Here is a 26777-nt window from a genome sequence, read left to right as displayed (position 1 = left end):
TCTGAAGGTCAAGCCCCGCCCCGCAATTTGCCCAACGGCCAGACCCCGCCCCTCGGGACGCGCCAACGACCAGGCCCCGTCCTGTGTGCGTGCGCGGTCCCGCGGAGGCGTGCAGACGCCCGAGTAGTTAGAGGCTGAGGTGGCAGCGGCAGTGCGGTCATGGAGCTGCCGCAGTTGCCGGAGCTGATGGGCCTGTCGCTGTTGCTCGGACTGCTGGCCTTGATGGCGACGGCGGCGATAGCGCGGGGGTGGTGGCTGCGCGCGGAGGAGGAGACGAGCAGCCGATCCGCCGGTTAGTGGGGCAGGGGCGGGTGGGGGCGACCCACGAGGACCATGTTCCTGGCCTCCCACTGGTCCGACCTGCGGTTTGGGTGGGGGGGACCCCGTGGGCCTCAGTTTCTCCTTTTGTTAAATGAGTTTCGCTTCTCGAGACGAGGTGCCGGCTCGCCGGGCTGGTCGCGCCCCTTCGGGAGGATTAGTTACAGCGTGGGTCCGGCGCTGCCACTTTCTCGGTGGCCGAGGACGAGGCGCTGTCCCGCTGAGCCCCAGCGTCTCCCCGGGGTTGCCGCGAGAGCCCCTGTAAACTCTCTCGAGCGCGCTGCTTGTTCGTTATTTTAGGAAAATAGGGAGGGGTGAGGGTAGACGGGCACCATTTGTAGGTACTCCGACTCATTCCCCGACATGAGCAACGTTTATTGAAGTATATACGTACTATCGCAGTAGGTGTCGGGACTTTTCCCTTAGGAAGTACACTGCCGCGTAAGGGAGAAGAACATCCGAAAATGTAAGTGAAAAATACACTGTAATAGGTGTCACAGAAGAGGTCAGTCCTAGCACCAGGAAACCCAAGGGTGGGAGTGGTCAGCCCTGCTTTTTCGGTGGGGAGGGGTCAAGAAAATCTTCGCTGAGAGTAGGAAACACGTGGTGTGGGGTCTTGAAGGATACACGGTCAGAGTTTGGCCAAGGAGGGAGGAAGAATACTGCTGGCAAAGGTTACATGCATGAAGGCAAGGAGTTCTGAAACGGCATTTGGTATGCCCTTCAGGGGGGAGGAGGACGCTTGCGGGACAAGGCTGGAGAGGGCGGGTCGTGGTGGTCTCTGTATAGGAGCCTCGGGAGTTTTTTTTTTCTGTACGAATTAAGGAGCATCTGCAGTAATCTAACACATGCCCACTTTGCAACTGATCTGATTCTCAATTAGATTAGCTTTTTTTTTTTCTTTTTTAAGTTTATTTTGAGAGAGAGAGCGCTCCAGCAGGGGAAGAGCAGAGAGAGAGAATCCTAAGCAGGCTTCCCACTGTCGTCTCAGACCCAGATGCGGGGCCTCTGCGGGGGCTCGAACTCACAAACCGCAAGATCATATGACCTGAGCTCATCTCAAGAGTTGAGTGCTCAACCGACTGAGCCACCCAGCTGCCCCTAAATTAGCTATTTTATACAAAAGTGACTGGCACCATTTCTGGCACAGGACAGGTACTCCCTCAACAGGTACTGACTACCTCTCATCCTTAAGTTCCTTCTGGGAGTCCTCTGAGCCTTTAATACTCGTCTTGGGTACTCTGCTTCTCTTTTTTGTATATATTGTCCAATTCTCACAACTTCTCTTTAAGGAAACCGAAGCCCAGAGCAATTAAATAACTTGCCCAAGCCCAGGACCACCAGGTTTGGTTGTGCACATTATTTCCTACCTAGGGATGTGTGGCCAAGGATCTGCCCTTTGTTGGCTGTGCTGTGTACCCACTGAGCTGTTCTTGCAGAGAGGGCTCCTTTTCTAACTTGCATTGAGGTGCTATGTGGACTGACAGCAAGCAGTCTCCTCAAGAGCCCTCGTGGTAGAGCTACAATCCAAACCCAGTCTGATAAAAACCCTGTTTTTACTCCCATCACTCTCTCTCCTGAGCCCGGGGCCTATCTGGTCATCTCTTGATGCTCCCTCAATTCCTGGCCAATTATAGGCAGTCAGAAATGCTTAGTGAGCGGATGGATAGATGACACGGCCCTTCCTCACAGGCCAGAAGGCAAATGGACTTCCACTTGACAAGTCCTTGAGATCCAAGAAGCAGAAACAGCATCAGCGAGTTCGCAAGGAGAAGCCACAACAACACAACTTTACTCACCGCCTCCTGGCTGCAGCACTGAAGGTACATGGGTTCCCATGCTCAGCACACATATACAAAGACTCACACCCCCGCAGACTTCTCCTTTTAGTGTTCTGTGCACACGACAGACCCTGCTGCCTCTGACCAAAATCAGTGGGGGCTGCCCCATCCTGTCCCCTCTCATCATACCCCATCAGCAGCTTGCTGTTAATCCAGGCAACAGACTCCGTCTACCCAAGGGGTCCCTGTTCATACTTCCTGCAACCCTTCCCTTAGAGCCACAGTGGGAACATATCTTGCATGGACTTTAGCAGCAATGGCAAGTACCTGGCCACCTGTGCAGATGATCGCACCGTCCGCATCTGGAGCACCAAGGACTTCCTGCAGCGGGAGCACCGCAGCATGAGAGCCAACGTGGAGCTGGACCACGCCACCCTAGTGCGCTTCAGCCCTGACTGCAGGTGCGACAAGACGGAGCCTCAGCTGTGCCTGCAGAAGCCCAGGCTTCTGTCCTTCCCATACGTGACTTGGGATGGTGAGGGGGGACCCTGGGTCTCCCTGGGGGTGGCAGAAAGAGAACTGGACAGCTTGAGCACCGCCCGGGGCTCCCTGGAGGTCTGTGCATTTTACACAGCAAGGAAGCAGAGAGGGGAAGGTGTGTTCCTACTTGGGAAGTACCAAAGCCTGGCTCCAGATTCGTCTTGGGAGCTGTCATGGTTTTCCAAACCCTAGAGAGAAACTGAAAGAGCCAAAGCTGGGAGAGGCCTACCTTCTGAGGAGTAGTAAGAGGTTTTGAGCCAAGGGGTTAAGTTGCAGGGCCGGACTGGGGTACGAAGGAAGGCCCATGATTTTCCTCAGAGCCTAGCATAGGAACTGGCACACACAGGCCTCCGTGTCCAAACAAGTGAGTGCCTTGTCTGCTACCTGTCTCTAGAGCCTTCATCGTCTGGCTGGCCAACGGAGACACCCTTCGTGTCTTCAAGATGACCAAGCGAGAGGATGGAGGCTATACCTTCACGGCCACCCCAGAGGACTTTCCCAAAAAGCACAAGGCACCCGTCGTCAACATCGGCATTGCCGACACAGGTAAGAGGCTTGCAGAGGACGGAGCTTACCTAAGACTAGAGGGAACAGCCCCAGTTATTGGCCGAATGAGTTAATGCTGCCCGAGAGTTATGCTCAGCCCTAGTTTTGACAAAGGGACTCTGGCTCTGGGTTCCCCTGGAGTCCTGGGAGCCACAGCAGGTCCCCAGGGGAGGCAGGTAAGACCCACAGCGTTCAGCAAAATCCTAGTCTGTGGTGACCCTTGGTCCAGGAGGGGAGCATGGATACTTGGGACAGCGGAGACCTTCGTAAGTGTCTGCGTAGAGGATGACACGTGGTCAGGGCCTTGACCTTGGCTCATGTCACCCTCCTGCCCTCTCAGGGAAGTTCATCATGACTGCTTCCAGTAACACAACTATCCTCATCTGGAATCTGAAAGGTCATGTGCTGTCTACCATCAACACTAACCAGATGAACAACACCCATGCTGCTATATCCCCTTGTAGCAGGTGAGGAGGGAGGGACTTGGCATCTGGGATGGGCAGAAGGCATGGCCAGGAACAGAGCAGAGAGCCCGCTTCAGATAGTGGAAGGAGCAGACCGTATGGAATCACGCGCAGTGGGGGTACCATGTATCCTCTAGCCTGGCCATGAGGATGGACCGAGGTCATATTTTTAAAAGCACAGTGTTATTGAGGTAGAAGATGATGCACTTTCTCAGGAATGAGGTTTAGCAGGTTGGCAGAAAGGAAGTGCCCTCAAGATGAAGTTGTAAAGGAATCTGGTTGTGTGACAGGTTTGTGGCCTCGTGTGGCTTCACCCCGGATGTCAAAGTTTGGGAAGTCTGCTTTGGGAAAAAAGGGGACTTCCAGGAGGTTGTGCGAGCCTTTGAACTGAAGGGTCACTCGGCCGCCGTCCACTTCTTCGCTTTCTCCAATGACTCCCGTAGGTGAGTGAATCCTCTCTGATGTCTTACTAGCGGCTCCCAGCCCCTGTTGGCAACCAGGGCCTTTTTTTTGCCTGTCTCTGCAGCAGCTCTGAAGTGGGTAGAGTGCCCGGCCCTCAGCAGGAAGTAGACCTAGCCATGCACTTGGCTTCCTAGCTGGAGCCCCTAATGCTGTCCCAGTGCCCTCCCCTCCAGGGTGCATTGGGGCTCGAGCTGTGATTTTCCATGCTGCAGGATGGCCTCGGTCTCCAAGGACGGGACGTGGAAACTGTGGGACACAGATGTGGAGTACAAGAAGCAGCAGGATCCCTACTTGCTGAGGACAGGCTGCTTTGAAGAGGCGAGCACCATGCCGTGCCGCCTGGCTCTCTCCCCTGACGCCCAGGTCTTGGCCTTGGCCAGTGGCAGCAGTATTCATCTCTACAACACCCGGCGGGGTGAGAAGGAGGAGTGCTTTGAGCAGGTCCATGGGGAGTGTATCACTGACTTGTCCTTTGACATCACTGGCCGGCTTCTGGCCTCCTGTGGGGACCGGGCAGTGCGGCTTTTCCATAACACCCCTGGCCATCGGGCGGTGGTAGAAGAAATGCAGGGCCTCCTGAAGCGGGCCTCCAACGAGAGCACCCGCCAGAGGCTGCAGCAGCAGCTGACCCAGGCCCAGGAGGCTCTGAGAAGCCTGGGTGCCTTGAAGAAATGACTCTGGGTGGGTGTGGCAGGAAGGATCTGGCCTGCGCCACGGCTGCCACTTCCTCCTCCCAGGTACTCCTCAGCTGGAAGCCTCTTGAAAGGAGTATTTGGATTTTTAGTGGTGGCTCCTCTCTCCTTTTCCCCATTGAAACTCTTCTTGCCTATTTTGATCTCTCTCTTCTTGCCGGTTGTGACTCCTGGCCTTACTTGACTTCCTGGTCTAATGACCAAGGTGCTTCTCTTTCTCCTGGGCCCAAGGGATGGAATCTGTCTTCACCAGGTGCTGAGGGAAATGGACAGTTGGAGAGAGAGGACATGGCCTTTGACCTTGGGGCAACACACCCTGGTACCCAAAGGAGTTTGCAGTTGTGGAGGCAAAACCTAGGGAACCCCTGAGTACTAACCAGCAGTTTTGCAGGGGTGGGAGCCTGGGATACCCTCCAAATACAGAACTGTGGGATCGTGTCAGGGAAGGACCAGTCTTAATCCAGGCGAAGCTCCGAATTCCATCAAAAAGGAATTTAGGGATTTCATTTGGTGCCTCAGTTTTTTTTCCTGTAAAATGGAGAATAATCCTCTCTCTTGGCCTCCTTACAAAGATGTTGTTAACGTATGCACATATAAAGTCCCTAGATTTGGAAGAAAACTGGAAAAGGGTAATAATATACGTTGTCTGTTGGCCAATCTTGTTTCTTAACTACCAGGTAAATATGGGACTCAATGCTTTGAAACTAAATGAAAAAGAAAGAAACCCGTCCCTTGGGAAGGCGAAGTTTCTGGAACTTGATTATACATTTGGCAGCTGGTTCTTTAAGTTGTGTAGAGGAATGCTAGAATTCCAAGATAGGACTCCTCTCTGCAAGGAGGTTGTATTCTATCTGAGGAGACCTCTTTTCAGTTCATCAAATATTTGAGTGCCCACTGTGGGCCCAGCACAGCACTAGCACCGGGGATGAATACGAATAGGGTGTCATCTCTGCCATCAAGGATGGCTAGTGGGAGAGAGGTATGCGTGGGTAGTAAGTGCTTTTTGCTGGTTAATTCATAGCTGTAGAAGCCTGTTGGGAAAGTCCCGGCAAGAGACAGAATTGGATCCAGACGGAGGCGGTGGGTCTGAAGTTGAAGGGATAGAGTTGGTAAGAGGTGAGGCATTTACAAGTTCAGCTTTTTGGATTTGAGAATGCTGGGGTGTGGGAGAAGGGAAATGAGGCTCTAGGACGACTTGCGTCTTGGCAAAATTTATTCATCCGAAATCCCCGTCTTGCCCTCGGTCCCTGCGATGGGGGCCTCCCCTAGACATCCCTCTGAACAAGGCACAACCTTGGAGTTCTCTCTCATTACTCCCTTTTCGTTAATCCTTCCGGCCCACTGGCACTATTGCCATCCACTCCATCAGAAAATTCTTTTGGTTCTACTCCAGATTATATCCTGAATCTGCTTTTCTCCATCTTTTCTGTTAACCATCCTGGTTCTAGCCACTGTCACCTGCTGGACTACGATAATCCAGCCTTCTCGTTGGTCTCCCTGCTTCTTCTCTTGCCTCGTTTACATCACTTCCCTGCATCCCAGAGTGATCTTTGAAACCAGATCACATTGTTCCCAAGCAAAAGCCTTCCAAAGGCTTCCTATCGCACCTGGAATAAAATCCAAGATTCTCATCATGGCCTTTAAGGTCCTGTGTAATCTGGCTTCTTCCTTCCTCTGTGAACCTCTTACCCCTCTCCCAACCACCCCAAACTTGCTGCTGTTACTTGACCAGGCCAAGTTATTTCCTGCCCCAAGTGGAACCTGTGCCCGTGCTGTTCCCTCTGCTTCGAAGCATTTTTCCTGTTGGTAATGCAGTTCTCTGTTTCAGTTACACTTCGGAGAGACCCTCCCTGGCCGCCCAGTCTGAAGTAGCCCTTTCCACCAATCCTGTCACTCCTGTCACGTTAGCTCATTTTATTTCTTTTGTATGACTTTATCTGATCTGAAATGATCTCCTTTGAATATTTGTTTGCTTCAGGGGTTTCAGCTTAAATGCTTTAGGATGTCGAGTAGGAAACGCAAATGCATGAATTGGGCCACAGTTGCCTGGGTGTAAGACAGTGAGAGATCCTGGGAACTGAAGTGATCTCCAGGAGACACGTGTCCTGGCTGCTACTTCTTATTCGGGAATCCCACAGAAGTTGCCTGTTTCAGAGAAGCTAGAAGTTGGCGACTTATTATAAAAAGACAAAAATGAAACAGTGTGGACCAGACAAAACACTAATGTGGGCCAGATGCAGCCCACCAATCTCTCATTGGCAGCTTCTGGATTGTTCATTAGCCCACGGGCATGTGAGCTCCACAAGGGCAGAATCTTTGTCTATCTTGTTTGCTCGGTATCCCAAGCACAATACCGGGAACAGAGTAAGCGCTCGGTAAATACTGAAGTCGAATTGGGGGCAGTTAACAGATATTTCTATACCCACTGTGTGCACCCTTCTGCTCTCAATTTCCATTGCAGTTTTATGCTCCTGATAAGACTTCTGATTGATAATGCTGTGCACATGGGTCCTGGTGAATATTTGCTTTCAGACGGTCGGAAGAATGAAGCTAAAACACTTCTTTGCATATCTGTTTGGCTCCGGCTTTACTCTCACTGTATATCCAGGAGAGAAGTGACCCGAATATGTTGAGTTACTGAAGTCAGAAGTCTTTGGTTCCAGGTTCGTCTGGGTCACTTACTGACAAACCTTGAGCAGATAGATCACTTGGCCTGAGTTTGTTTCCTCATCTGTAAAATGGGAATAAATCCTGTGCAAAGGGCCTTGCAGGGCTGTGAGTTTCTAATGAGATCAGTGAAGTCCTACAAAAAAGAACACTGAAGCTTCCTGAGGACACTGCTCCTCTCACTAAACATGAGGCTGCTTCTCTCGTAAGCATGGAGAAGGTATCTGGATATTAACATAGCGCAGAGGCCACTGTGGTTTTTTTTGATCAAAAATGTGTGTGTGTGTGAAGGCGGCGTTAATATTTTAGTACTATTTGAACTTCTGTGGGTTTGCAATTTTTCAAAATAAAAAACTGGGGAAATATTTAAAATGTATATAGCCTATTTTTATCAATCATCAAAAATAGAAAAAAAGTGTAAACCACAAAAGTGCACATTTAGAGATCTATGAATAGTCTTGGTCAATTTCTATCAAGGTAAGAAGGATCCTCAATATTTAAGATTGTTCTGTAGCTGGAGATGACAGGAGGCGAGTAGAAAGCAGACACTGTTGTGATGAGTCCTCAGTGATAGTAGGTTATCTCAGCGTTAGAGAGACTGAACGTTGCCCCAAATTGGCCGCGTATCTAGAAACTTAATAATTTGGGGATTCATGTGCTTCTCTACACAATTCCAGTAACAGTCTTCTTGGCGAACAAGGCTTGGTGTCATACCCAAGTTTTGAGGCTGAGGCGCACTGATGGGCACAGGTTGGTGTTTGCAGAATCAGCCACAGCAGCCGAAAGCGTGATTCATACATACGACCGTAGTGTGTCTTCTGAGATTGTGAGTGCATTTCCAAGGCTTCATTTCTTCAAGCTGCCAACTCATTCCAGAATTCGGGGCAGTTGGAAAACGAACACGGTTTCCACTTGCTTTCCTTTCTGTATGCATACCTAGGTTTGAGTCTATTTGCCTTTTCTCCATCACATCAGTAGTGGCTCACGTTGAGCGCTAAGCATTTATTCCCCCATCAAACCACTCGTTTTTGCCGCATTCTCCTGGTAACCGCATCTTAGTTTTTATTTGGTGAAAACGACTTCCCTGACTCTTAATCCACATGATTTGTAGGGGATAGACACAGACCCTTTATGGTGGGCATATAACCAATCATCAGATCCCTGGATTTTGCCAGATCTTTAGAAAAGTGATACCTTTCATTTTCTGCAGGGATTGCTTCGTAAGTAGGATGTAAGCTTATGACCATGTGCGTAGTCCTGCCCAAGAAGGAAGCTAGCACAGGAAAGCAGGGCCAAAGATGTGGAGACCATGTGCTGAGGTTGCTGGTGAGACTGCTGGATCCAGACACACCTGAGGTTTCTACTACTGGATTTGTCAGTTGTAGGAACCAACAAATCCCTTACTTACAAGTCCATTTGAATTGGGATACTCCTTGGAACCGAACGAGCCTTAACATCAGTATTATTAGAGTGTTGAAGTAAATTGCCCGAGGCACATAATAAATGGCACACTCAGATGTTTCAGTTTTGGCCTATCTGGTACTAAAGTACATGTCTTTAGCCATCAGGCGCACCCCCCCCAACATTTGTGAAGTCAGAGGCAAGAATGCAAATGGAGACCCACATGCCAGGTCTTAATGTTTAAAAGTTGTAAATCAAGCTGAGCCCAAATCTGTTCCACCCTCCTACCTTGACATAACATACTGGAAGGCCAAGTTTGAATTTGGAGTTCTCAGAGTCCAGTCTCTGCCACAGTGTGGTGTCACAGCTGGCCATCCAGTGGTCCAGGCCTCTCCTCTTCCCACCTGGTTCTTTGCCACATTGCGAGGGAACCCCAGCACACGCCTCCCAAGTGCCCTGTCGCTGCACACCACCATCCCTTGGCCACCCAGGACTTGGGCCCTAGGGTGTGCACCATGGGGCAGCACTGCCTTTGTGAAAATGGACCTGGAGAGAGGCTCCTGTAGGCATCAGAAGCGGGCTTGGGTCACTTTGGACAGGGATTCCAAGGTCTAAGGTCTAATCTCAACTGTCTGATGCGTGAAGTGAGGACACAAGCGCTGGGTGTCTACGTTTCCCTGGCCCCACAAACCTGTGCCCCGTGGGCAGGGGCACAGCAGGAGGAGGCCACGACAGGTTCCCCAGAAGGCATCCTCTTCGCCCACACCTAACGCTGTTACCCACGCTTGGTTTTTTGCCTACGGTTTCAAGTTCACCCACCTAAGCTCTCCTTAACCCATCAGAAAGGAGATGGGTTTATTGTGTGTTCCCAGGGGGTTCAGCCGAGTATGTCTCAGAGTACTTCTAGAAGTTCTGGATATGTGGAAGCAACCCTGTATATTTTCTTAACAGGTACCTGTGGCCTGATGACTGGCTCTCCAGTCTCCCCTTTAAGTTCTTCCAAGTATCCCAGAGAGCAGCTGCAGGCGGGGTACCCGTGTGGGAGCCTCTTCCACCTCGATCATTTCCTCCATCACGTCCCAGGGTCGAGCCAACAGGAAGGAAGCCATGTGGGGAGCTGAGCACCCCAGCTTTCTCTAATAAACCGAGAGAGCTTTTCCTCCTCCTGTTGTTGGCTGCTGTCATGGCAACCTGGGCGCTCAGCTTCTCACTCAGACGTCTCAAGCTGCTCACTGGCTGGTCACATATGCTAGCTGAATAGGGTTTTCTGTTTTTGTAAAAATCTCAGTTAAATGTACGGAATATCCTCTCTTACCCTGCGATTCCTTTAATTTTCCTCTCTAATGGCAGCTTTCTGCCACAGATGACACAGGCTGGAGAATAGTGACTACCCTTCCCAGAGTACATCTTATGGTCCAGACACCGTTCCAGTGGCTGTGCTGCTAACAACTCATTCCTCCCTCCCAGCAGTTCTGAGATAGGTACTGTTAGAAGTTCCAGATCACAAACGGTGAATCTATAGCATTGCCAGAGTCGCTGAGGAGACACATGGCCGAGCTGGGATTCAAACCCACGGAGTCTGGGTCCAGAGCTCATGTTCTGAAAGGTTCTCAAGCTGCGGCAGGCGTCAGAATCACCGGAGGCTGGGATATAACAACAAAGGCCCGGGTCCTATCCTGCTTCACCAGGCCTGGGCCTCTGCGTTCTTTATTAGCTCCCAGGCGATTCGGATACTAAAGTTTGGGAAGCACTGCACTGTGCTATTCTGCCTTCATTTGGAATGTTCTTCATACAGGACTGCCTTGCCCAGGGTGTGTCCTGTCCCTACAGGTGAGTGTTCTCTTGCTTGTGCCCAGTGGTCATCCAGGGGCCCTCTCCGGCTATCCTTTCACTGCTTGGCACCAGAAATCCTCCAGCTGACCACACAGGCCATCACCTTAGCTGGCTCAGGAGTTTGTCTTTGGAAACTGCTTTCCTCTCATTACCTCAGACTAACTTGAATGGCTCCTCATTGTTTTCACAAACCTTCACATTCCTTCATCCCTGCCCCACATTGTGTTGTTATTTATCTGTGCTCTGAGCCCAAGGGAGAGCCAGTCAGTTGAATAAAAGATCTTCGACCTCCCTGGAACCTTCCCCAATTGCCCCAGCGCCTCAAGATCCCTGAGTGCCCACCTGGGTGCTCGTTCTGGACACCTCCCTTCAGAAGTGACCTTTCCAGCGGGACCCACGGATCCCGAAGGCTTTAACCAGCCTGTGGTTTGGGGCACATCCTTTAAACTCCCAAGAACCTGGGAGGGTCAGGAACAGACGTGTCTTGTAGGTTTTTACAGCACATAATACAGGGAGAGGTTAAGGCGGAGTTCTCATCCATCCATGGGATGGCTGGCTGTCACATCCCAGGGACTCCTCGCTCCCTCTCCTTGGCCCCAGCCCCACCCTCATCCTGACCACTTTCCCGGGGGGCAGTGGGGCCTTCCCACTGCCTGCAACCAGTGCCTCGGGAGCATCGAGGAAACCAGCTGCTTTGCTGAACTTTTTGTGATACTTGAAGCTTTGAGTAGTGTCTTCTGCATGGATGTGTTTTCATAATTACAGCTGCTCCAGCAAAGTCACGTTTCAGAGAGTAAGGTCTTGGAAAAAGGTGCATAAAGTTTTGGTTCCGTGTGGTCTGTTTTCTACAATGAGTGTGCATTTCTTTTACAAAACCAGTAAGGCCATCATGTGATACATTGAAAGTATTCACAGGAAACTCTCATGACATTTTCTCATTCATTTCAGAGAAGCTCTTGTGAGGTAGCAATTATCCCCATGTTGCAGATGGAAAAACTGAGGTTTGTTGAGGTTAAATGGGAAGTAAGAATTCAACCCCGGGACGGAGTGTAGGGTTCAAGCTTGTTCTTTAAATTTTTTTTTTTTTTTTTCAATGTTTATTTATTTTTGGGACAGAGAGAGACAGAGCATGAACGGGGGAGGGGCAGAGAGAGAGGGAGACACAGAATCGGAAACAGGCTCCAGGCTCTGAGCCATCAGCCCAGAGCCTGACGCGGGGCTCGAACTCACGGACCGCGAGATCGTGACCTGGCTGAAGTCGGACGCTTAACCGACTGCGCCACCCAGGCGCCCCTCAAGCTTGTTCTTAATGTTACCCCACACTGTCTCTGATCTTGCCATCCAGAGGCAAGTTCCTTGAGGACAGGGACTTTATAGTTTTAGGAGTCTATCTTGCACCTCTTTCTATTCTTAGCATACCCATGCAAGTGAGCACACAGTTGGCACTTCATATTTGTTGGCCAACACGATGAACACATAGACTTATTGCTCAACAGTTAATGAGCTCACTATGGCCTCCGCTTACCCCATCCACCATGCAACTGCATTGCCAATGGAAAGCCTTCCATTACTTGCTGGGATGACATCTTGTGAGTTCACACACTGGAGTGTGAATCTTCCAGGGACTAATGACTCCTGAGTGAGGAGATCACTAAAGCTCTAGCACCAGAAGGTCAAACCCTGGGGTTTGGAGGCTATAGCCACCCTAAGCATCTACCAGGACTTCAGTTCACCTCCATCACGTGCAGACAATTTGAACTCAAGGCACAAGCTACTAGCTACCAAGAAGCCTTCACCCCCATGCAGTAAGGGTGGGGTGCGGGTAGCTGCAATCCACCAGACCCCTCATACCTGCTTGCTCCCCTGCTCTAAGACTTTCTGGAATCCCTGGAACCCAGAACCATCATCTCCTACTGATTCTGGGGAATCAGCTGATGGGAGCAAGGCTGGGGGGGCTCATTCCGCATCAGTGACAAAACATCCAGAGGCCGCCGTGATGTTGCAGGATTCAGCAACCCATTCCTTGCTGCTTGCTGGACAGCATGATCGCTTTTCCCTCTGTCCACTAAAAGGTCCCCCTTCTCATCTTCTATCATGTCTTTCAGATCCAGCTACTTTAGCAGATCTTAAATGAATGCCAAGTCCTCTGCCTTGGCATTTACAGGTTGCAAAACAATTTTTAGGTAGGGACATAGACATGTACACAAACTGTCCCCATGTAGCCAGTGGATTTGATGGTCCAGGCATGTTTCAATGGTTTTGGGAGCCCAGAGGCAGGGAAAACAGCGACCATCACAACAAACCCGAAGTGAAAGAGATGTTGATGACAGGTGACGATGACTGGTCTCTGGTCCCTGAGTGCGTAGTTCACCCTAACAACGTGGCCTCTGCCCTGCATACCTCATAAGCCTTTTGTGATCTGAAGCCCAGGGCAAAGGTGAGTTTCTTGATGTGCCACACCCCAAGTTTGCCCACTATGGCAGAGATTGCCACATTCTTCTCTTTCTCTTGGATACAAGGTTAGGCACTTCCCAGCCTCTCTTGCAATTAGGTGATGCCGTGTGATGAGTCCTAGAATGTGTGCAGAGTGATCTGTTGAGTCTGGGACTGTCTCTAGAAACCCTCCTGTGGTTCTCCGTGTTCTCACTTCCCTTTTCTGCTCCACGGGAGCAGAGGATTCAGTGGAGACTGCCGAGGATGTAGATGGATGAGTCAGTAGATGGAGGGAAACTGGGCCCCTGAACGACTCTGTGGAGCAGATTCTCCCTGACCCCAGCATTGTACTGTGACCATGAAAAAGAAATAAATTTGTGTTGTGTTAAAGGCATGGAATGTGCGGGGTTGTTTGTTACAACAGCTAGCCTGTCCTGATTAGTACACTTAGTACAGAATGAAGAGGGCCTTACATTTACGGAGGAAAGAAAAAGTTGAGAGGGGCTGTTTACAAGAGTTTAGGGTAGTGACAGCTTCTCATTGGCTGAGTACATCGGCTGGTCTGGGCAAAGAGAGCTGCCTTCCTGCTGGGCTATGTAAAGTAAACTTCCTCCCTTTTTTTTTTTAATGTTTTTATTTATTTTTGAGAGAGAGAGATAGAGCAAGTGGGAGAGAGGCAGAAAGAGAGAGGGAGACACAGAATCTCAAGCAGGCTCCAGGCTCTGAGCTGTCAGCACAGAGCCTGATGTGGGGCTCAAACCCACGAACTGTGAGATCATGACATGAGCCGAAGTTGGACGCCCAGCTGAACTGAACCACCTAGGCACCCCCCGCCCCGGCTCCATTTTTAATGATGTTTCCTTTATTTATTTTCACACTACGTTATTATTAAAAGACAGAGCAACCAGAATATCTCTTCAGTTACTCCTGTGATACGATTCGTAATAAGAGATACATATTTCGGTCTTCGATCATGGCTCGTGGCTCACAGCTCCCATGCCCTTGTAATTTTCTAAGTGATTAGGGCAATAGGGGCAACTTTTGTTATAATATTTGGGGTTTCTTTGTGGCTCCAGAAATACCTCCATTATTCCTTATGCCACTGCCCTGCCTGAGGGTGTGTCCTATCTCTACAGGTGAGTGGAAGTCCCAACAGAGGCTGGAGAAGAAAACAGAACAGGCCCACTCGGAGAGGCAGGTGGAAAACCGGGCAGACCCAGGATCAGGAGGGTGGTAAGGAGAGCTCCTTCCCTCTTTTTTTCTTCTTTCATTCCTTCCATACATAGTTGCTGAGACTTCTACGGGCTGTGTGTGAAGTACACAAGATGTTTCGTTCCTGTAGCTGTGGGGAAAAGGCAGGCCTGGCTGTACATGCCTAGGTTAAAATCCCAAAGAGTATTTTTGTTTGCTTATTTTTAAGGTAAGGAGAATATTTAAATAAAAATAAATAAACAAACAAATAGATTTTATACAAAATCTATACCTATATATCTATATATCTATATCTATTGTGTGTGTATATAGTATATACATACATACATACATACATACATACACATACAGGTTAGAGCTCACTTCTCAACCTTGCATGTTCTTTCTTAACTGGGCCCCAATTTGACTTCCAAATTGGGCTATACATACGATCACCTTTTAAAAAGTACATTTGCCTCTGATATGGACGAATCTCTATGCTGTGGTAGAATAATGGCCTCCTCAAAGATGCCCACATCCTAATCCCTGGAACCTGTGAATTTGCTAGGTTACATGCTGTCTTAGTTTGGGCTGCTATAACAAAGCACCATAAGCTAGGTGGCTTAAACAACAGAAATTTTTTCTTATAGTTCTGGAGGATGGGATGTCTAAGCATGATCAAGGTGCTGGCAGATTTGATGTCTGGTGAGAACATGCCTGCTGTTTTATAAATGACCATCATCTTGTGTTCTCACATGGCAGAAAGTGAGCAAAGGAGCTCTCTGAAGTCCTTTTTTTTTTTAATTTTTTTTTCAACGTTTTTATTTATTTTTTTTGGGACAGAGAGACAGAGCATGAACGGGGGAGGGGCAGAGAGAGAGGGAGACACAGAATCGGAAGCAGGCTCCAGGCTCTGAGCCATCAGCCCAGAGCCCGACGCGGGGCTCGAACTCCCGGACCGCGAGATCGTGACCTGGCTGAAGTCGGACGCTTAACCGACTGCGCCACCCAGGCGCCCCTGAAGTCCTTTTTTTAAAAAGTTTATTTATTTCTTTTGAGAGAGAGAGAGGGAGGGGCAGAAAGAGAGGGAGAGAGAGAATCCCATGCAGGCTCTGCATGGTCAGCGTGGAGCCCGATGTGGGGTTCAGTCTCATGAACCATGAAATCATGAGTTGGACACTTAACTGACTGAGCCACCCAGGTGCCCCTGAGTTCTCTTTTATAGGGGCACAAATATTATTCATGAGGGGTCTACTCTTAGGACCTAATCACCTCCCAAAGGCCCTACCTCCCAACACCATCAGGAGAGTGGGGAGGTGGAGGACTTTAGCATAAGAATTTTGTAGGGACACATGCCAAAGGGGAATTAAAGTAGCAGGTGGAATTACAGATTGCTAATCAACTGGCTTTAAAATAGGGAGATTGTCCTGTATTATCTGGGTGGGCTCAATGTAACACAGGGATACAACATCTTTAAAAGTGGAAGAGCAAGGCAGAAGAGAAAATCAGAGAGACAGCAGCAAGGGAAGGACTCAACCTGATACTGCTGGGTTTTGAAGATGGAGGAAAGAGCCATGAACCAAGGAAAGTGGGCAGCTTCTAGAAGCTGGAAAAAGAAAGGAAACAGATTCTCCTTCAGAGCCTGTAGGAAAGGAATGTACTTTAATCTTAGGCTAGTGAGATCCATGTGAGACTTCTGATTCTACAAGACAATACACTTGTGGGACTTTCACAACCCACTTATCTCAATAGACAAATCATCCAAACAGAAACAGTGGCTTTGAATGACACATTGGACCAGATGGATTTAATGGATATATTCAGAACATTCCATCCTAAAACAGCAAAATATACATTCTTTTCAAATCCACATGAAACATTCTCCAGAATAGGTAACATATGAGGCCACAAAACAAGTCTCAACAAATTCAAGATCAAAGTAATTCCATGAATTTTTCCTGACCACAATGCTATGAAACCAGAAATCAACTGCAAGAAAAAAATCTGGAAAGAGCATAAATATATAGAGGTTAAATAATTGCTACTAAACAATGAATGGGTCAAACAAACAAACAAAAAAAAGGGGGGGGGGAATTTTAAAAAATACATGGAGACAAATGAAAATGAAAACATAATGGTCCAAAAATCTTTGGGATGCAACAAAAGCTATTCTAGGAGGGAAGTTTATAGCAATACAGGTCTGCCTCAAGAAGCAAGAAAAATACCAACCTACACATTACACTTAAAGGAGCTATAAAAAGAAGAAGAAGAAAAAAAACCCAAAACCAGTAGAAGGAAGGAAATTATAATAAAGATTATAGCAGAAATAAAGTAATTAGAAATAATAAAAAAAAAACCCACCAGAACAGATCAATGAAACTAGGAGCTGGTTCTTTGAAAAGATCAACAAAATTGTAAACCTGTAGCCAGACTCATCAAAAAAAAAAAAAAAAAAAAAAAAAGAAAAACAAATACAAAAAGAGAAGCAAGAGAGAGGACTCAAATAAACAAAATCAGAAATGAAAGAGGAGAAATAACAACTGAGACCATAGAAATACAAAGGATTATAAGAGAATATTATGAAAAATTATATGCCGGAAAATTGGACCACCTGGAAGAAATGGATAAATTTCTAGAAACATATAACCTACCAAAATTGAATGAGGAAGACATAGAAAATTTGAACAGACCAATTACCTGCAATGAAATTGAATCGCTAATCAAAAAATTCCCAACAAGTCCAAGACCAGATGGCTTCCCAGATGAATTCTACCAAACATTTAAAGAGTTAATACCTATTCTTCTCAAAGTATTCCAAAAAATGGAAAAGGAAAGCTTCCAAAGTTATTCTGGGATGCCTACACTACCCTCATACCAAAAACAGATAAACACACTACAAAAAAGGAAAAGAAAACAGTAGGCCAATATTTCTGATGGACATAGATGCAAAAATCCTCAACAAAATGTTAGTAAACCAAATTGAACAATACATTAAAAAAAATCATTCACCATGATTAAGTTGGATTTATTTCCAGAGTGCAAGGGTAGTTCAATATTTGCAAATCAACCAATGTGATACATCACAACAAGAGAAAGGATAGACACCATATGATAATTTAAATATATGCAGAAAAAGCATTTGACAAAGTATAACATCCATTTATGATAAAAGCCTTCAGCAAAGCAGGTCTAAAGGGAACATACCTCGGGGCACCTGGGTGGCTCAGTTGGTTGAGTGGCTGACTTCAGCTCAGGTCATGATCTCGCGGTCCATGAGTTCGAGCCCCACGTCCGGCTCTGTGCTGACAGCTCGGAGCCTGGAGCCTGTTTCAGATTCTGTGTCTCCCTCTCTCTCACCCTCCCCCGTTCATGCTCTGTCTCTCTCTGTCTCTCTCTGTCTCAAAAATAAATAAACGTTAAAAAAAAAAATTAAAGGGAATACCTCAACATAATAAAGGCCACATATGAAAAACCCACAGAGGACATCATACTCAATGGTGAAAACCTGAGAGCTATCCCCCTAAGATCAGGAATAAGACAGGGATGTCCACTCTCACCACTTTCATTCAACATAGTACTGGAAGTCCTAGCCACAGCAATCAGGCAAGAAAAAGAAATAAAAAGCATCCAAATGGGCAAGGAAGAAGCAAAACTTCACTGTTCGCAGATGATATGATACTATATGTAGAAAACTTGACTCCAAGAAAAAAAAAAAAACAACTATTAGAACTGATAAATGAATTCAGTAAGGTCACAGGATACAAAATCAAGTGTACAGAATTCCATTGCATTTCTATACACTAATAAGCAATAGAAAGGGAAATTAAGAAAGCAATCCCATTTACAATTGCACTGAAAATAATCACACACATAGAAATAAACTTAACCAAGAAGGTTAAAGACCTGTACTCTGAAAATTATAAAACACTGATGAAAGAAATTGAAGATAACACACACAAAAAAATGGAAAGATAGGGGCACCTGGGTGACTCAGGTAAGCGTCCGACTTTGGCTCAGGTCATGATCTTGCTGTTCATGGGTTCAGACCAGGCATTGTTAGCTGTGCTGACAGCTCAGAGCCAGGAGCCTGCTTCAAATTCTGTCTCCTTCTCTCTCTGCCCCTCCCCTGCTCTCTCTCTCTCTCTCAAAAATAAATAAACATTAAAAAAATGGAAAGATATTCCATACTCATGTATTGGAAGAACAAATATTGTTAAAATGTACATCTACCTAAAGAAATGTACAGATTTAGGGGTGCCTGGATGGCTCACTCCTTTAAGTGTCTGACTTTGGCTCAGATCATGACCTCACAGTTCACAAATTTGAGCCCTGCGTTGGTCTCTGTGCTGACAGCTCAGAGCCTGGAGCCTGCCTTGGATTCTGTGTCTCCCTCTCTCTCTGCCCTTCCCCAGCTCACACACTCTCTCTCTCTCAAATATAAATAAACATTCAAAAAATTTTTAAACAAATCTACAGATTTAATGTAATTCCTATCAAAATACCGACAGCATTTTTCACAGAACTAGAATAATCGTACAATTTGTATGGTACCACAAGAGACTCCAAATAGCCAAACAATCTTGAAAAAGAAACGAAGCTGGAGGTATCACAATTCCAAATTTCAAGTTATACTACAAAGCTGCAGTAATGAAAACAGTATGGTATTGGCACAGAAATGGACACATAGATCAATGGAACAAGATAGAAAGTCCAGAAACAAACCCACAATTATATGGTCAATTAATCTTCAACTGAGTCAAGAGTCAAGAATATGCAGTAGGAAAAAGACAATCTCTTCAACAAATAGTGTTGGAAAAACTAGACAGCTACACGAAAAAGAATGAAATTGGACCACTTTCTTACACCAAAAATAAACTCAGAATTGGGGCACCTGGGTGGCTCAGTCAGTTAAGTCTCTGACTTTGGCTCAGGTCATGATCTCACAGTTTGTGAGTTCCAGCCCTTCGTTAGGCTCTGTGCTGACAGCTCAGAACCTGGAGCCTGCTTCAGATTCTGTGTCTTCCTCTCTCTGCCCCTCCCCTGCTCATACTCTGTCTCTCTCTGTCTCTCAAAATAATAAATAAACATTTAAAAAATCAAACAAAAGTAAACTCAAAATGGATTGAGACCTGAAACTATAAAAATCCTTGAAGAGAGGCATGCCTGGATGGCTCAGTTGGTTAAGCATCCAACTCTTGATTTAGGCTTGGGTCATGATCTCATGATTCATGGGTTGGAGCCCCATGTCAGGTTCTGTGCTGACAGGGTGGAGCCTGCTTGGGATTCTCTCCCTCTCTGCCCCCCAGCCCCTGCTGTGTCTCTCACACAACAAATCAATAAACTTTAAACAATTTTCCAAAAAAAAAAAAAAAAAATCCTTGAAGAGAGCACAGGCAGTGATCTCTCTGACATAAGCTACAGCAACATTTTTCTAGGTATGTCTCCTTAGGCAAAGGAAATAAAAGCAAAAATAAACTATTGGGACTACATCAAAATAAGAAGCTTCTGCACAACAAAGGAAACAACAAAACTAAAAGACAACCTACTGAATGGGAGAAAATATTTGCAAATGACATATCTGATAAAGGGTTAGTATCCAAAATGCATAAAGAACTTTGACAGCTTAACACCAAATAACGAAGTAATCCGATTTTAAAATAGGCAGGAGACGTGAGCAGACATTTCTCCAAAGAAGACATACAGATGTCCAACATCACTCATCATCAGGGAAATGTAAGTCAAAACTACAATGAGATGTCACCTCACACCTGTCAGAATGGCTAAAATCAACAACACAAGAAACAACAGGTGTTGGCAAGGATGTGGAGAAAAAGGAACCCTTGCACATTGTTGGTGGGAATAGAAACTGGTGCAGCCATTCTGGAAAATAATACAGATGTTCCTCAAAAAATGAAAAATAGTGGGGCGCCTGGGTGGCGCAGTCGGTTAAGCGTCCGGCTTCAGCCAGGTCACGATCTCGCGGACCGTGAGTTCGAGCCCCGCATCAGGCTCTGGGCTGATGGCTCGGAGCCTGGAGCCTGTTTCTGATTCTGTGTCTCCCTCTCTCTCTGCCCCTCCCCCGTTCATGCTCTGTCTCTCTCTGTCCCAAAAATAAATAAACGTTGAAAAAAAAAAAAATTTAAAAAAAAAAATGAAAAATAGAACTACCCTACGATCCAGTAATCACACAACTGGGTATTTACCCAAACAATACAAAAACACTAATTCAAAGGGACACATGCACCTTGATGTTTATAGCATCATTATTTACATATAGCCAAGATATGGAAGAAGCCCAAGTGTCCACTGATTGATGAATGGATAAAGAAGATGCTATATATGTATATGTATATATCATACACGTACACACATATATATATCATACATATATATGATATATATCATATATATAATGGAATATTATTCAGCTATAAAAAAGAAAGAAGTCTTGCCATTTGTAATGACATGGATGGAACTAGAGTATAATGGTAAGCAAAATAACTCCATCAGAGAAAGACAAATATCAAATGATTTTACTCATATGTGGAATTTAAGAAAGCAAATGAACAAAGGGAAAAGAGAGACAAACCAAGAAACAGATTCTTAACTATGGGGGGACAAACTGCTGGTTACCAGAAGGGAGGTTGGTAGGGGATGGGTGAAGTAGATGATGGGGATTAACAAATACACTTATCATGGGGGAAAAAGAAAAGACGATACACTTACGCTACTTAAGCCAGTAAGTTTGTTGTCATTTGCCACCACTGCAACAGAAAACAAATACAATGGTATATTAGGTAAAATCAAATCAAAGTAGAATATAATGCATAGAGTGTGCTATAATTTGTGTGGAAAAACAAAGGAATATGTACTTTTGTATGTGTGTTCATAACTGTGTGGACCAGTAGCTCTCAATCTTGGCCATACTTTAGAGGGATCTGGAAAGCTTACCAAACAAGCCCCAATGTCCAGGCTGCAGACTCTTAAATCAGTATCTGCAGGGGGGGTGGGGACTGGGGTGTGTATGTGTGTGGAGAGTAGGCTTCAATACATGTTGAAACTTCCCAGGTGCATCCAGGTTGAGACCATGGGTGTAGACTGTCTCTGGAAGGTGAGGCAGTGAGGAACAGGGTGACCACAAGGTGACTGTAGGAAAGGGAGGGACTGCTTTATTGTTTTAATCTTTGAACTTCACTGCATATCTTTACAAAAATGTTTTATTATAGACAGTTTCAGAGTATAATGATAAGAGGGAGAACAGGATCACGAACCCCACGTACCCATCACCCAGCTTCAAAATTACTAACATCATTGTAACCTTTTAATTTTCCAGCAGGTGGATGTGTTATATATTAAGATAAATATAATGAGAATAAAATGCATGTGCCCAAGCTGTATCACAGAACTACGGAGATTAAAACCTTGGGGACAGGGTCCAGGGATCTGCATTTTAACAAGTTTCTTGGGGGGGGGAGGGGAGGAGTAGTCATCACAGTTGGGGGCAGCACTGGACCCTCTCTGCCTCTGTCTAGCCCTCACTGGCTGTATTTCTTTTCTGTTTTTTTTTTTTTTTTTTAATGGGCTCTGGCCAGTTTTTTTTTTTTTTTTTTTTAATATCTGTTTATTTTGAGAGAGAGAGAGAGAGAGAGAGCTCACATGCATACACACAAGCAGGGAAGGGGCAGAGAGGGCGAGAGAAAATCCCAAGCAGGCTCTGCAGTGTCGACGCAGAGCCTGACGTGGGGCTCAAGCCCACAAACCGCCAGATCGTGACCTGAGCCAAAACCAAGAGTCAGGCGCGTAACCACTGAGCCACCCAGGCGCCCTGGCCAGTTTTATTAAAGAGAAATTTTGTGTGATTGACTTTTCACCAGTCTCTTCTGGCATGCTTCTAATGATGTCAGAATCACCCGGATCAGTGATAGCCAGCGTTCAAACTCTCGTATCTCCCACAAGCCGTGCCCAGCTCAGCATCGTTGCCGCCGTCGTTTTGGGCAACATGGCACAGTGTTCTCTTTCAGGTTTCCTCAAGGCTGGGCAGTTGTTGGCGAGGGTGACCAGTTCCACTTCACCACGTCTGATCATTTTCAGTCAGCTCGTACCCTGGCAAGTACATTCCACTTTCCATAACAAGCTGGAGCCTAGAGCTGATTGACTCCAGCGACTTTTTCATCTCCTTTGCAGCCACCGGCTTCCTGCCTTAGGTGCGGCCGGCCCCAACCCAGAGCCGCCACCAGGATGGCCGGGAGAGAGAAAGGAGGGCGCTCCCACGGTGCAAAGCTCCTCACTGCTGGCTGTACTCTTGTTTCTCACTTCCTGGCACTGCTCATTAGCAATGCATGAGGGACCCACCGCCTGTGAATATTTTAAAGTCCTTCTTGAACCTTCCATGTTTAGCCCATACAACCTCTCAAGGAATTCCAGTTCACTGTCCCAGCTTACAAAGGCATGGGGAGTCCTTCACAAACACTCGTAGGTTTCCCTTATGCCTCAGGACTGGTTCTTGGGCCTCTGTGGCCTTGTAGGGGAGTACAGCTGCAAAGTGCCTTTCACAGAAAGACCACCCTGATCCTGGTCCTCTGTTTTCTCTCTCAACAGGGCTTGTAACACAACCCAAGATGGAGGGAAGGGAGAAGAACTCCAGCATAGTTCAGGCTCTTCCTCCTCGAGGCCCGTCTTCAAACAGGTTCTCGCAGATACCAGCATGGGAGATGGGCACTCAGGGTTCTAGCCTGGAACCATGGGCATCACCAGGTTCCTCAGGCCCTGTCCTCCACTGAAGCAGCCTGGTGAGGATCTCAGCTTTCCAGAAGGTAAAATAAAAGGAGGGGGCCGACAGAGGTGAACCCAGTGCCCTGGGGGTCCGAGCAAGGGTGGGATTACATGCTTCGAGGACCACAGTGGAGGAGGTGAGTCTTAAGAGGTGGGCATTTCAAAAGGAGGGCGGTAAGCAGGTTCAGAGAGAGAGAGAGAGAGAGAGAGAGAGAGAGAGAGCGGCCTTGCTCAGGGGAGAGGCAGTGTGAGTCATCGCACAGAGCTGGGAATGTGCGATGTCTGTGCAGGGAACGGGGAACACGTCTTGTTTAGCTGGAACTAAGTACAGGCAGAGCAGTGGCACTGGAAACTGAAAAGCATTTCTGCCTGCAAGGCACTTTGTACTTTCCCAAGTTCATCCACTCTCCCACCTCACCAGATCCTCAGTACAACCCTGTGAGGTACAGAGCCATCGTTAGCGAACTCACTTCACAGAAAAGTAAAACAAAAACCCAGATGAAACTGGGATTCAGAGTGGTTAGGTGACTATGGCAAAGCCATGACACAAGTGTGTGGCTGAGCTGGGATTCTGACCCCAGCTTCTCTCTCCTAGCATTCTTGTTTCCCTGTGACCAAGGTCATATCAGGGGACCTGAGTAATGCCACAGTGTAAGTTTGCACTGAGGCAATGGGGAGCCACAGAAAGGATTTTAGAAGAGCCACAGTCGTCGTGAGTGTGCTGGGCCGTAGGTACATGTGCTGGTTGAGGGAGCCGGAGTGCTGCGGTGGGGCTATGTCACTCTGACAGGGAAAGTGGGGTGCTCTACAGGTCACGTGGACAGGGCAGAGAGGGAGAACATGGTGGATGGTGGGCCCTGAAGAGAGTCTGCTGGGAAAGAATGGCATTCATTCATTCATTCATTCATTCATTCATTCATTCATTCATTCTCCATCACTCTTTAGTAAGTACCTCTCCTGTCGTAAGTGTCGTGCTAGGCATTAGGGATGTGATGGTGGACTTGAGCACGGGGTCCCCACCCTCACAGGGCTGATGCTCCAGGGGATAGCAGATAATAAAGAGCAAATGAGGGGCACCTGGGTGGCTCAGTCAGCTAAGCATCTGACTTCGGTTCAGGTCATGATCTCACGGTTCATGAGTTCGAGTCCCGAGTCAGACTGTGCTGACAGCTCAGAGCCTGGAGCCTGCTTCGGATTCTGTGTCTGCCTCTTTCTCTCTGCCCCTCCCCTGCTCTCTCTCTTTCTCTTGCTCCCTGTCTCTCAAAAATGAATAAGTGTTTAAAAAGTAAATAAAGACCAAATGAACAAGAACTTCAAATTATGGTTAAGCATAGGATCTTTGAGAACATATGAGGGATGACGTACACACAGTGTCCTGTGGTCCTCAGGGTGGCTTCTCTTGCCTGTCCTGGAAATCCCTGCTGCTGAGTGTAATGCAGACTGTATTCAGGGTCCTGTGGGGATTCAGGGAAGGGAAACATCCTTCCTCCTACTCAGAGTGACCTGGGGAAGGCTTCATGAAGAGGATGCATTGAGGTGGGGTATTCATTCAACAAATATGTAATGAGCACCTACTGAGTCCCAGGCTCTGTTTCATTTTATTTTATTATTAAAAAAAAAAAAAAGATTTTAGGGGCGCCTGGGTGGCTCAGTTGGTTGAGCGGCCAACTTCGGCTCAGGTCACGATCTCACGGCCCATGAGTTCGAGCCCCGCATTGGGCTCTGTGCTGACAGCTTGGAGCCTGGAGCCTGTTTCCGATTCTGTGTCTCCCTCTCTCTGACCCTCTGTTCATGCTCTGTCTCTCTCTGTCTCAAAAATAAATAAACGTTAAAAAAAAATTAAAAGAAAAAAGATTTTATTTTTAAGTAATCTCTACACCCAACATGGGGCTCGAACTCATGACCCCAAGATCAAGACTCGCATGCCGTACCGACTGAGTCAGCCAAGTGCCCTCAGTCTCTTGTTTTAGATGCTACTAGGGGTAATCAGTGAACATAACAAAACAGACCATGTTGCTACCTTCACAGAACTACTGAAAGGAAAGATAGATAATAAGCAAGATAGACAAGTAAAATAGTGTTTCAGGTGGTGATGCATGCTCTGGAGAAAAATCAATTGTGGAAGGGGGATACAGAGTGTGCCAGGGGGATGGATACTGCATTCTTCCACAGGTGGCTAAGAAAGGCTGCATTGAGAAGATAACATTTGAGTAAAGAACTGAAGGATGTGGGAGAATGAGCCATGAAATATATATGGTATGGGTGTTTCAGGTAAAGGGACCTGCAGTGCAAAGGCCCTGAGGCAGGAACTTTGCTGGATGTTTTCAGATGAGCAAAGAAGGCCAGTGTCGTTGGAGCAGAGACAGCAAAGGGTAGAGTTATAGGAGAGGAAGTCAGAGAGTTAGTGGGAGGAGGTCTGGGGACAGATGGGGCATTGCAGGCCACCATAGTGGCTTTTACTCTGAGAGAGGAAGTCACTGTCTTGAATGCAAGTTGCCCAAGGCAGAGGTCTGGGCTGGGCTGACTCATCTCTGCATCCTCCTCAGCAGCTGGCACAGGGCTTGCACCTAAAAAATGTCAACGTGTGTTGTTTTTTTTTTTTTTTTTTTTTTTTTTTTAGAAAAGGATGTCAACAGAGGGCATTTGTGTGGCCTGTGGGGAGTAGTTGGTAGGTACTCACTTTAATCATTCTCTTATGCAGGAAGAGTCCCAGTGGAGATGAGGTGGAGGAATGTAGGGCTAGGGGCACAAATGTGGGCAGGAAAAGGGAGCTCACTGGGTCTTCAGAGCAGGGGATGGCCTGAGGAAGGTGGCTGACTGGCAGGGCGGGCTGGAGGAGAGATGGGCACAGAAGGCTAGAGCTGCTAGGAGTAGCAGCCTTGGAGTGGAGAGAAGCAATAGGTGAGAAACGTCAGCTGGAAGACTGGCCCGGACTTGGACAAGGGCGAGAGAGAAGTCAGACATGACTGTCAGGAGTTGTGTTTAGACCAGGGGGACCTCCGAACGGGATTGGAGAATTCTAGGGAGCTGGCCTCTTTCACGGCACTTGCCATGCTCTGCCTTGTTTTATTTTCTTACCGCTGTCCTTATCCTCACCTCAAGGGCAGGGAGTGTGTCTTACTCATCTTGGCATCACGGTGTCCTATATGCCATAGGGCATATAACAGGTGCTCAGGCAGCACTTACATTGAATTATTTTGGATCATTTGGGCTTGAGAAACAGATGTGCCACCTTTCATTCCACTAGTTCTAGAATCATCCCTTCCCTTCACATGCTGCTTTAGCTCTTCCACTCCTCAGTCAGGCAGCCGTTATTCGTGGGCTTCTCATTAGCAAGACAGCATATGCTTATCAAGCCATGACGTTAGTTGATCATGAAAGGCTGAACATAGGCTGTGTCAAGTTCAGAGTTAGCGAGGCATTTCTCTGGGGCACACAGAAGGAAGTTTCTTTAGCGGTGAGAGAAGTAGCCATTACCAACCAATCAACGCAAACTGTCACCTGCTTCCTTCATGCCTCCTGAGGCAGCTACTATAGGACCCTCCCATTAATACTGCAGGCATCAATAAGTGCCTGTTGGGGGGTGGGGTAGGGAGAGCAAGGGAGCTATACTCAAAACTAAACATTCACCCGAACACTTATTGAACATGTTCTACAATGTCTGTGGACACAGGGCT

At 47.2% G+C, this 26777-nt stretch overlaps 1 protein-coding gene and 1 pseudogene across 4 annotated transcripts; one reads left to right on the top strand and one right to left on the bottom strand.

The window, feature by feature from the left end:
- Positions 1 to 32: 32 nt before the first annotated feature.
- Positions 33 to 13531, top strand: TBL2 (transducin beta like 2). 4 transcript variants are annotated; one of them, XR_015245629.1, is made up of 8 exons: positions 33 to 292; positions 2011 to 2141; positions 2376 to 2560; positions 3034 to 3185; positions 3526 to 3652; positions 3940 to 4092; positions 9823 to 11753; positions 11992 to 13531. XR_015245629.1 is itself a non-coding variant. In XM_086692664.1 (7 exons), the coding sequence occupies exons 1-7, from the start codon at positions 160 to 162 to the stop codon at positions 4784 to 4786; spliced, it is 1383 nt and encodes a 460-aa protein (XP_086548790.1). In that variant the 5' UTR covers positions 35 to 159; the 3' UTR covers positions 4787 to 7846. The 4 variants fall into 4 exon arrangements, 3 of the variants coding, with proteins under 3 accessions (XP_086548790.1, XP_025779133.1, XP_086548791.1); XM_086692664.1 differs by lacking the exons at positions 9823 to 11753; positions 11992 to 13531 and adding an exon at positions 4285 to 7846 and having other exon boundaries at positions 35 to 292; XM_025923348.2 differs by lacking the exons at positions 9823 to 11753; positions 11992 to 13531 and adding an exon at positions 4324 to 7846 and having other exon boundaries at positions 40 to 292.
- An 8194-nt stretch (positions 13532 to 21725) lies between these two features.
- Positions 21726 to 22510, bottom strand: LOC112859897 (large ribosomal subunit protein eL30 pseudogene; annotated as a pseudogene).
- Positions 22511 to 26777: the final 4267 nt, after the last annotated feature.

The sequence above is a fragment of the Puma concolor genome, chromosome E3 (assembly GCF_028749965.1).
Source record: "Puma concolor isolate L17-30 chromosome E3, mPumCon1.1.hap2, whole genome shotgun sequence".
Taxonomy (NCBI): domain Eukaryota; kingdom Metazoa; phylum Chordata; class Mammalia; order Carnivora; family Felidae; genus Puma; species Puma concolor.
This window is presented reverse-complemented; position numbering and strand designations above follow the sequence as displayed.

Excerpts from the sequence above, each read along its gene's own strand:
- TBL2 (XM_086692664.1), top strand. The coding sequence starts at position 160 with ATGGAGCTGCCGCAGTTGCCGGAGCTGATGGGCCTGTCGCTGTTGCTC. Across the intron at positions 293-2,010 it reads GACGAGCAGCCGATCCGCCG|GCCAGAAGGCAAATGGACTT; the intron begins GTTAGTGGGGCA and ends CCTTCCTCACAG. Across the intron at positions 2,142-2,375 it reads TCCTGGCTGCAGCACTGAAG|AGCCACAGTGGGAACATATC; the intron begins GTACATGGGTTC and ends CCCTTCCCTTAG.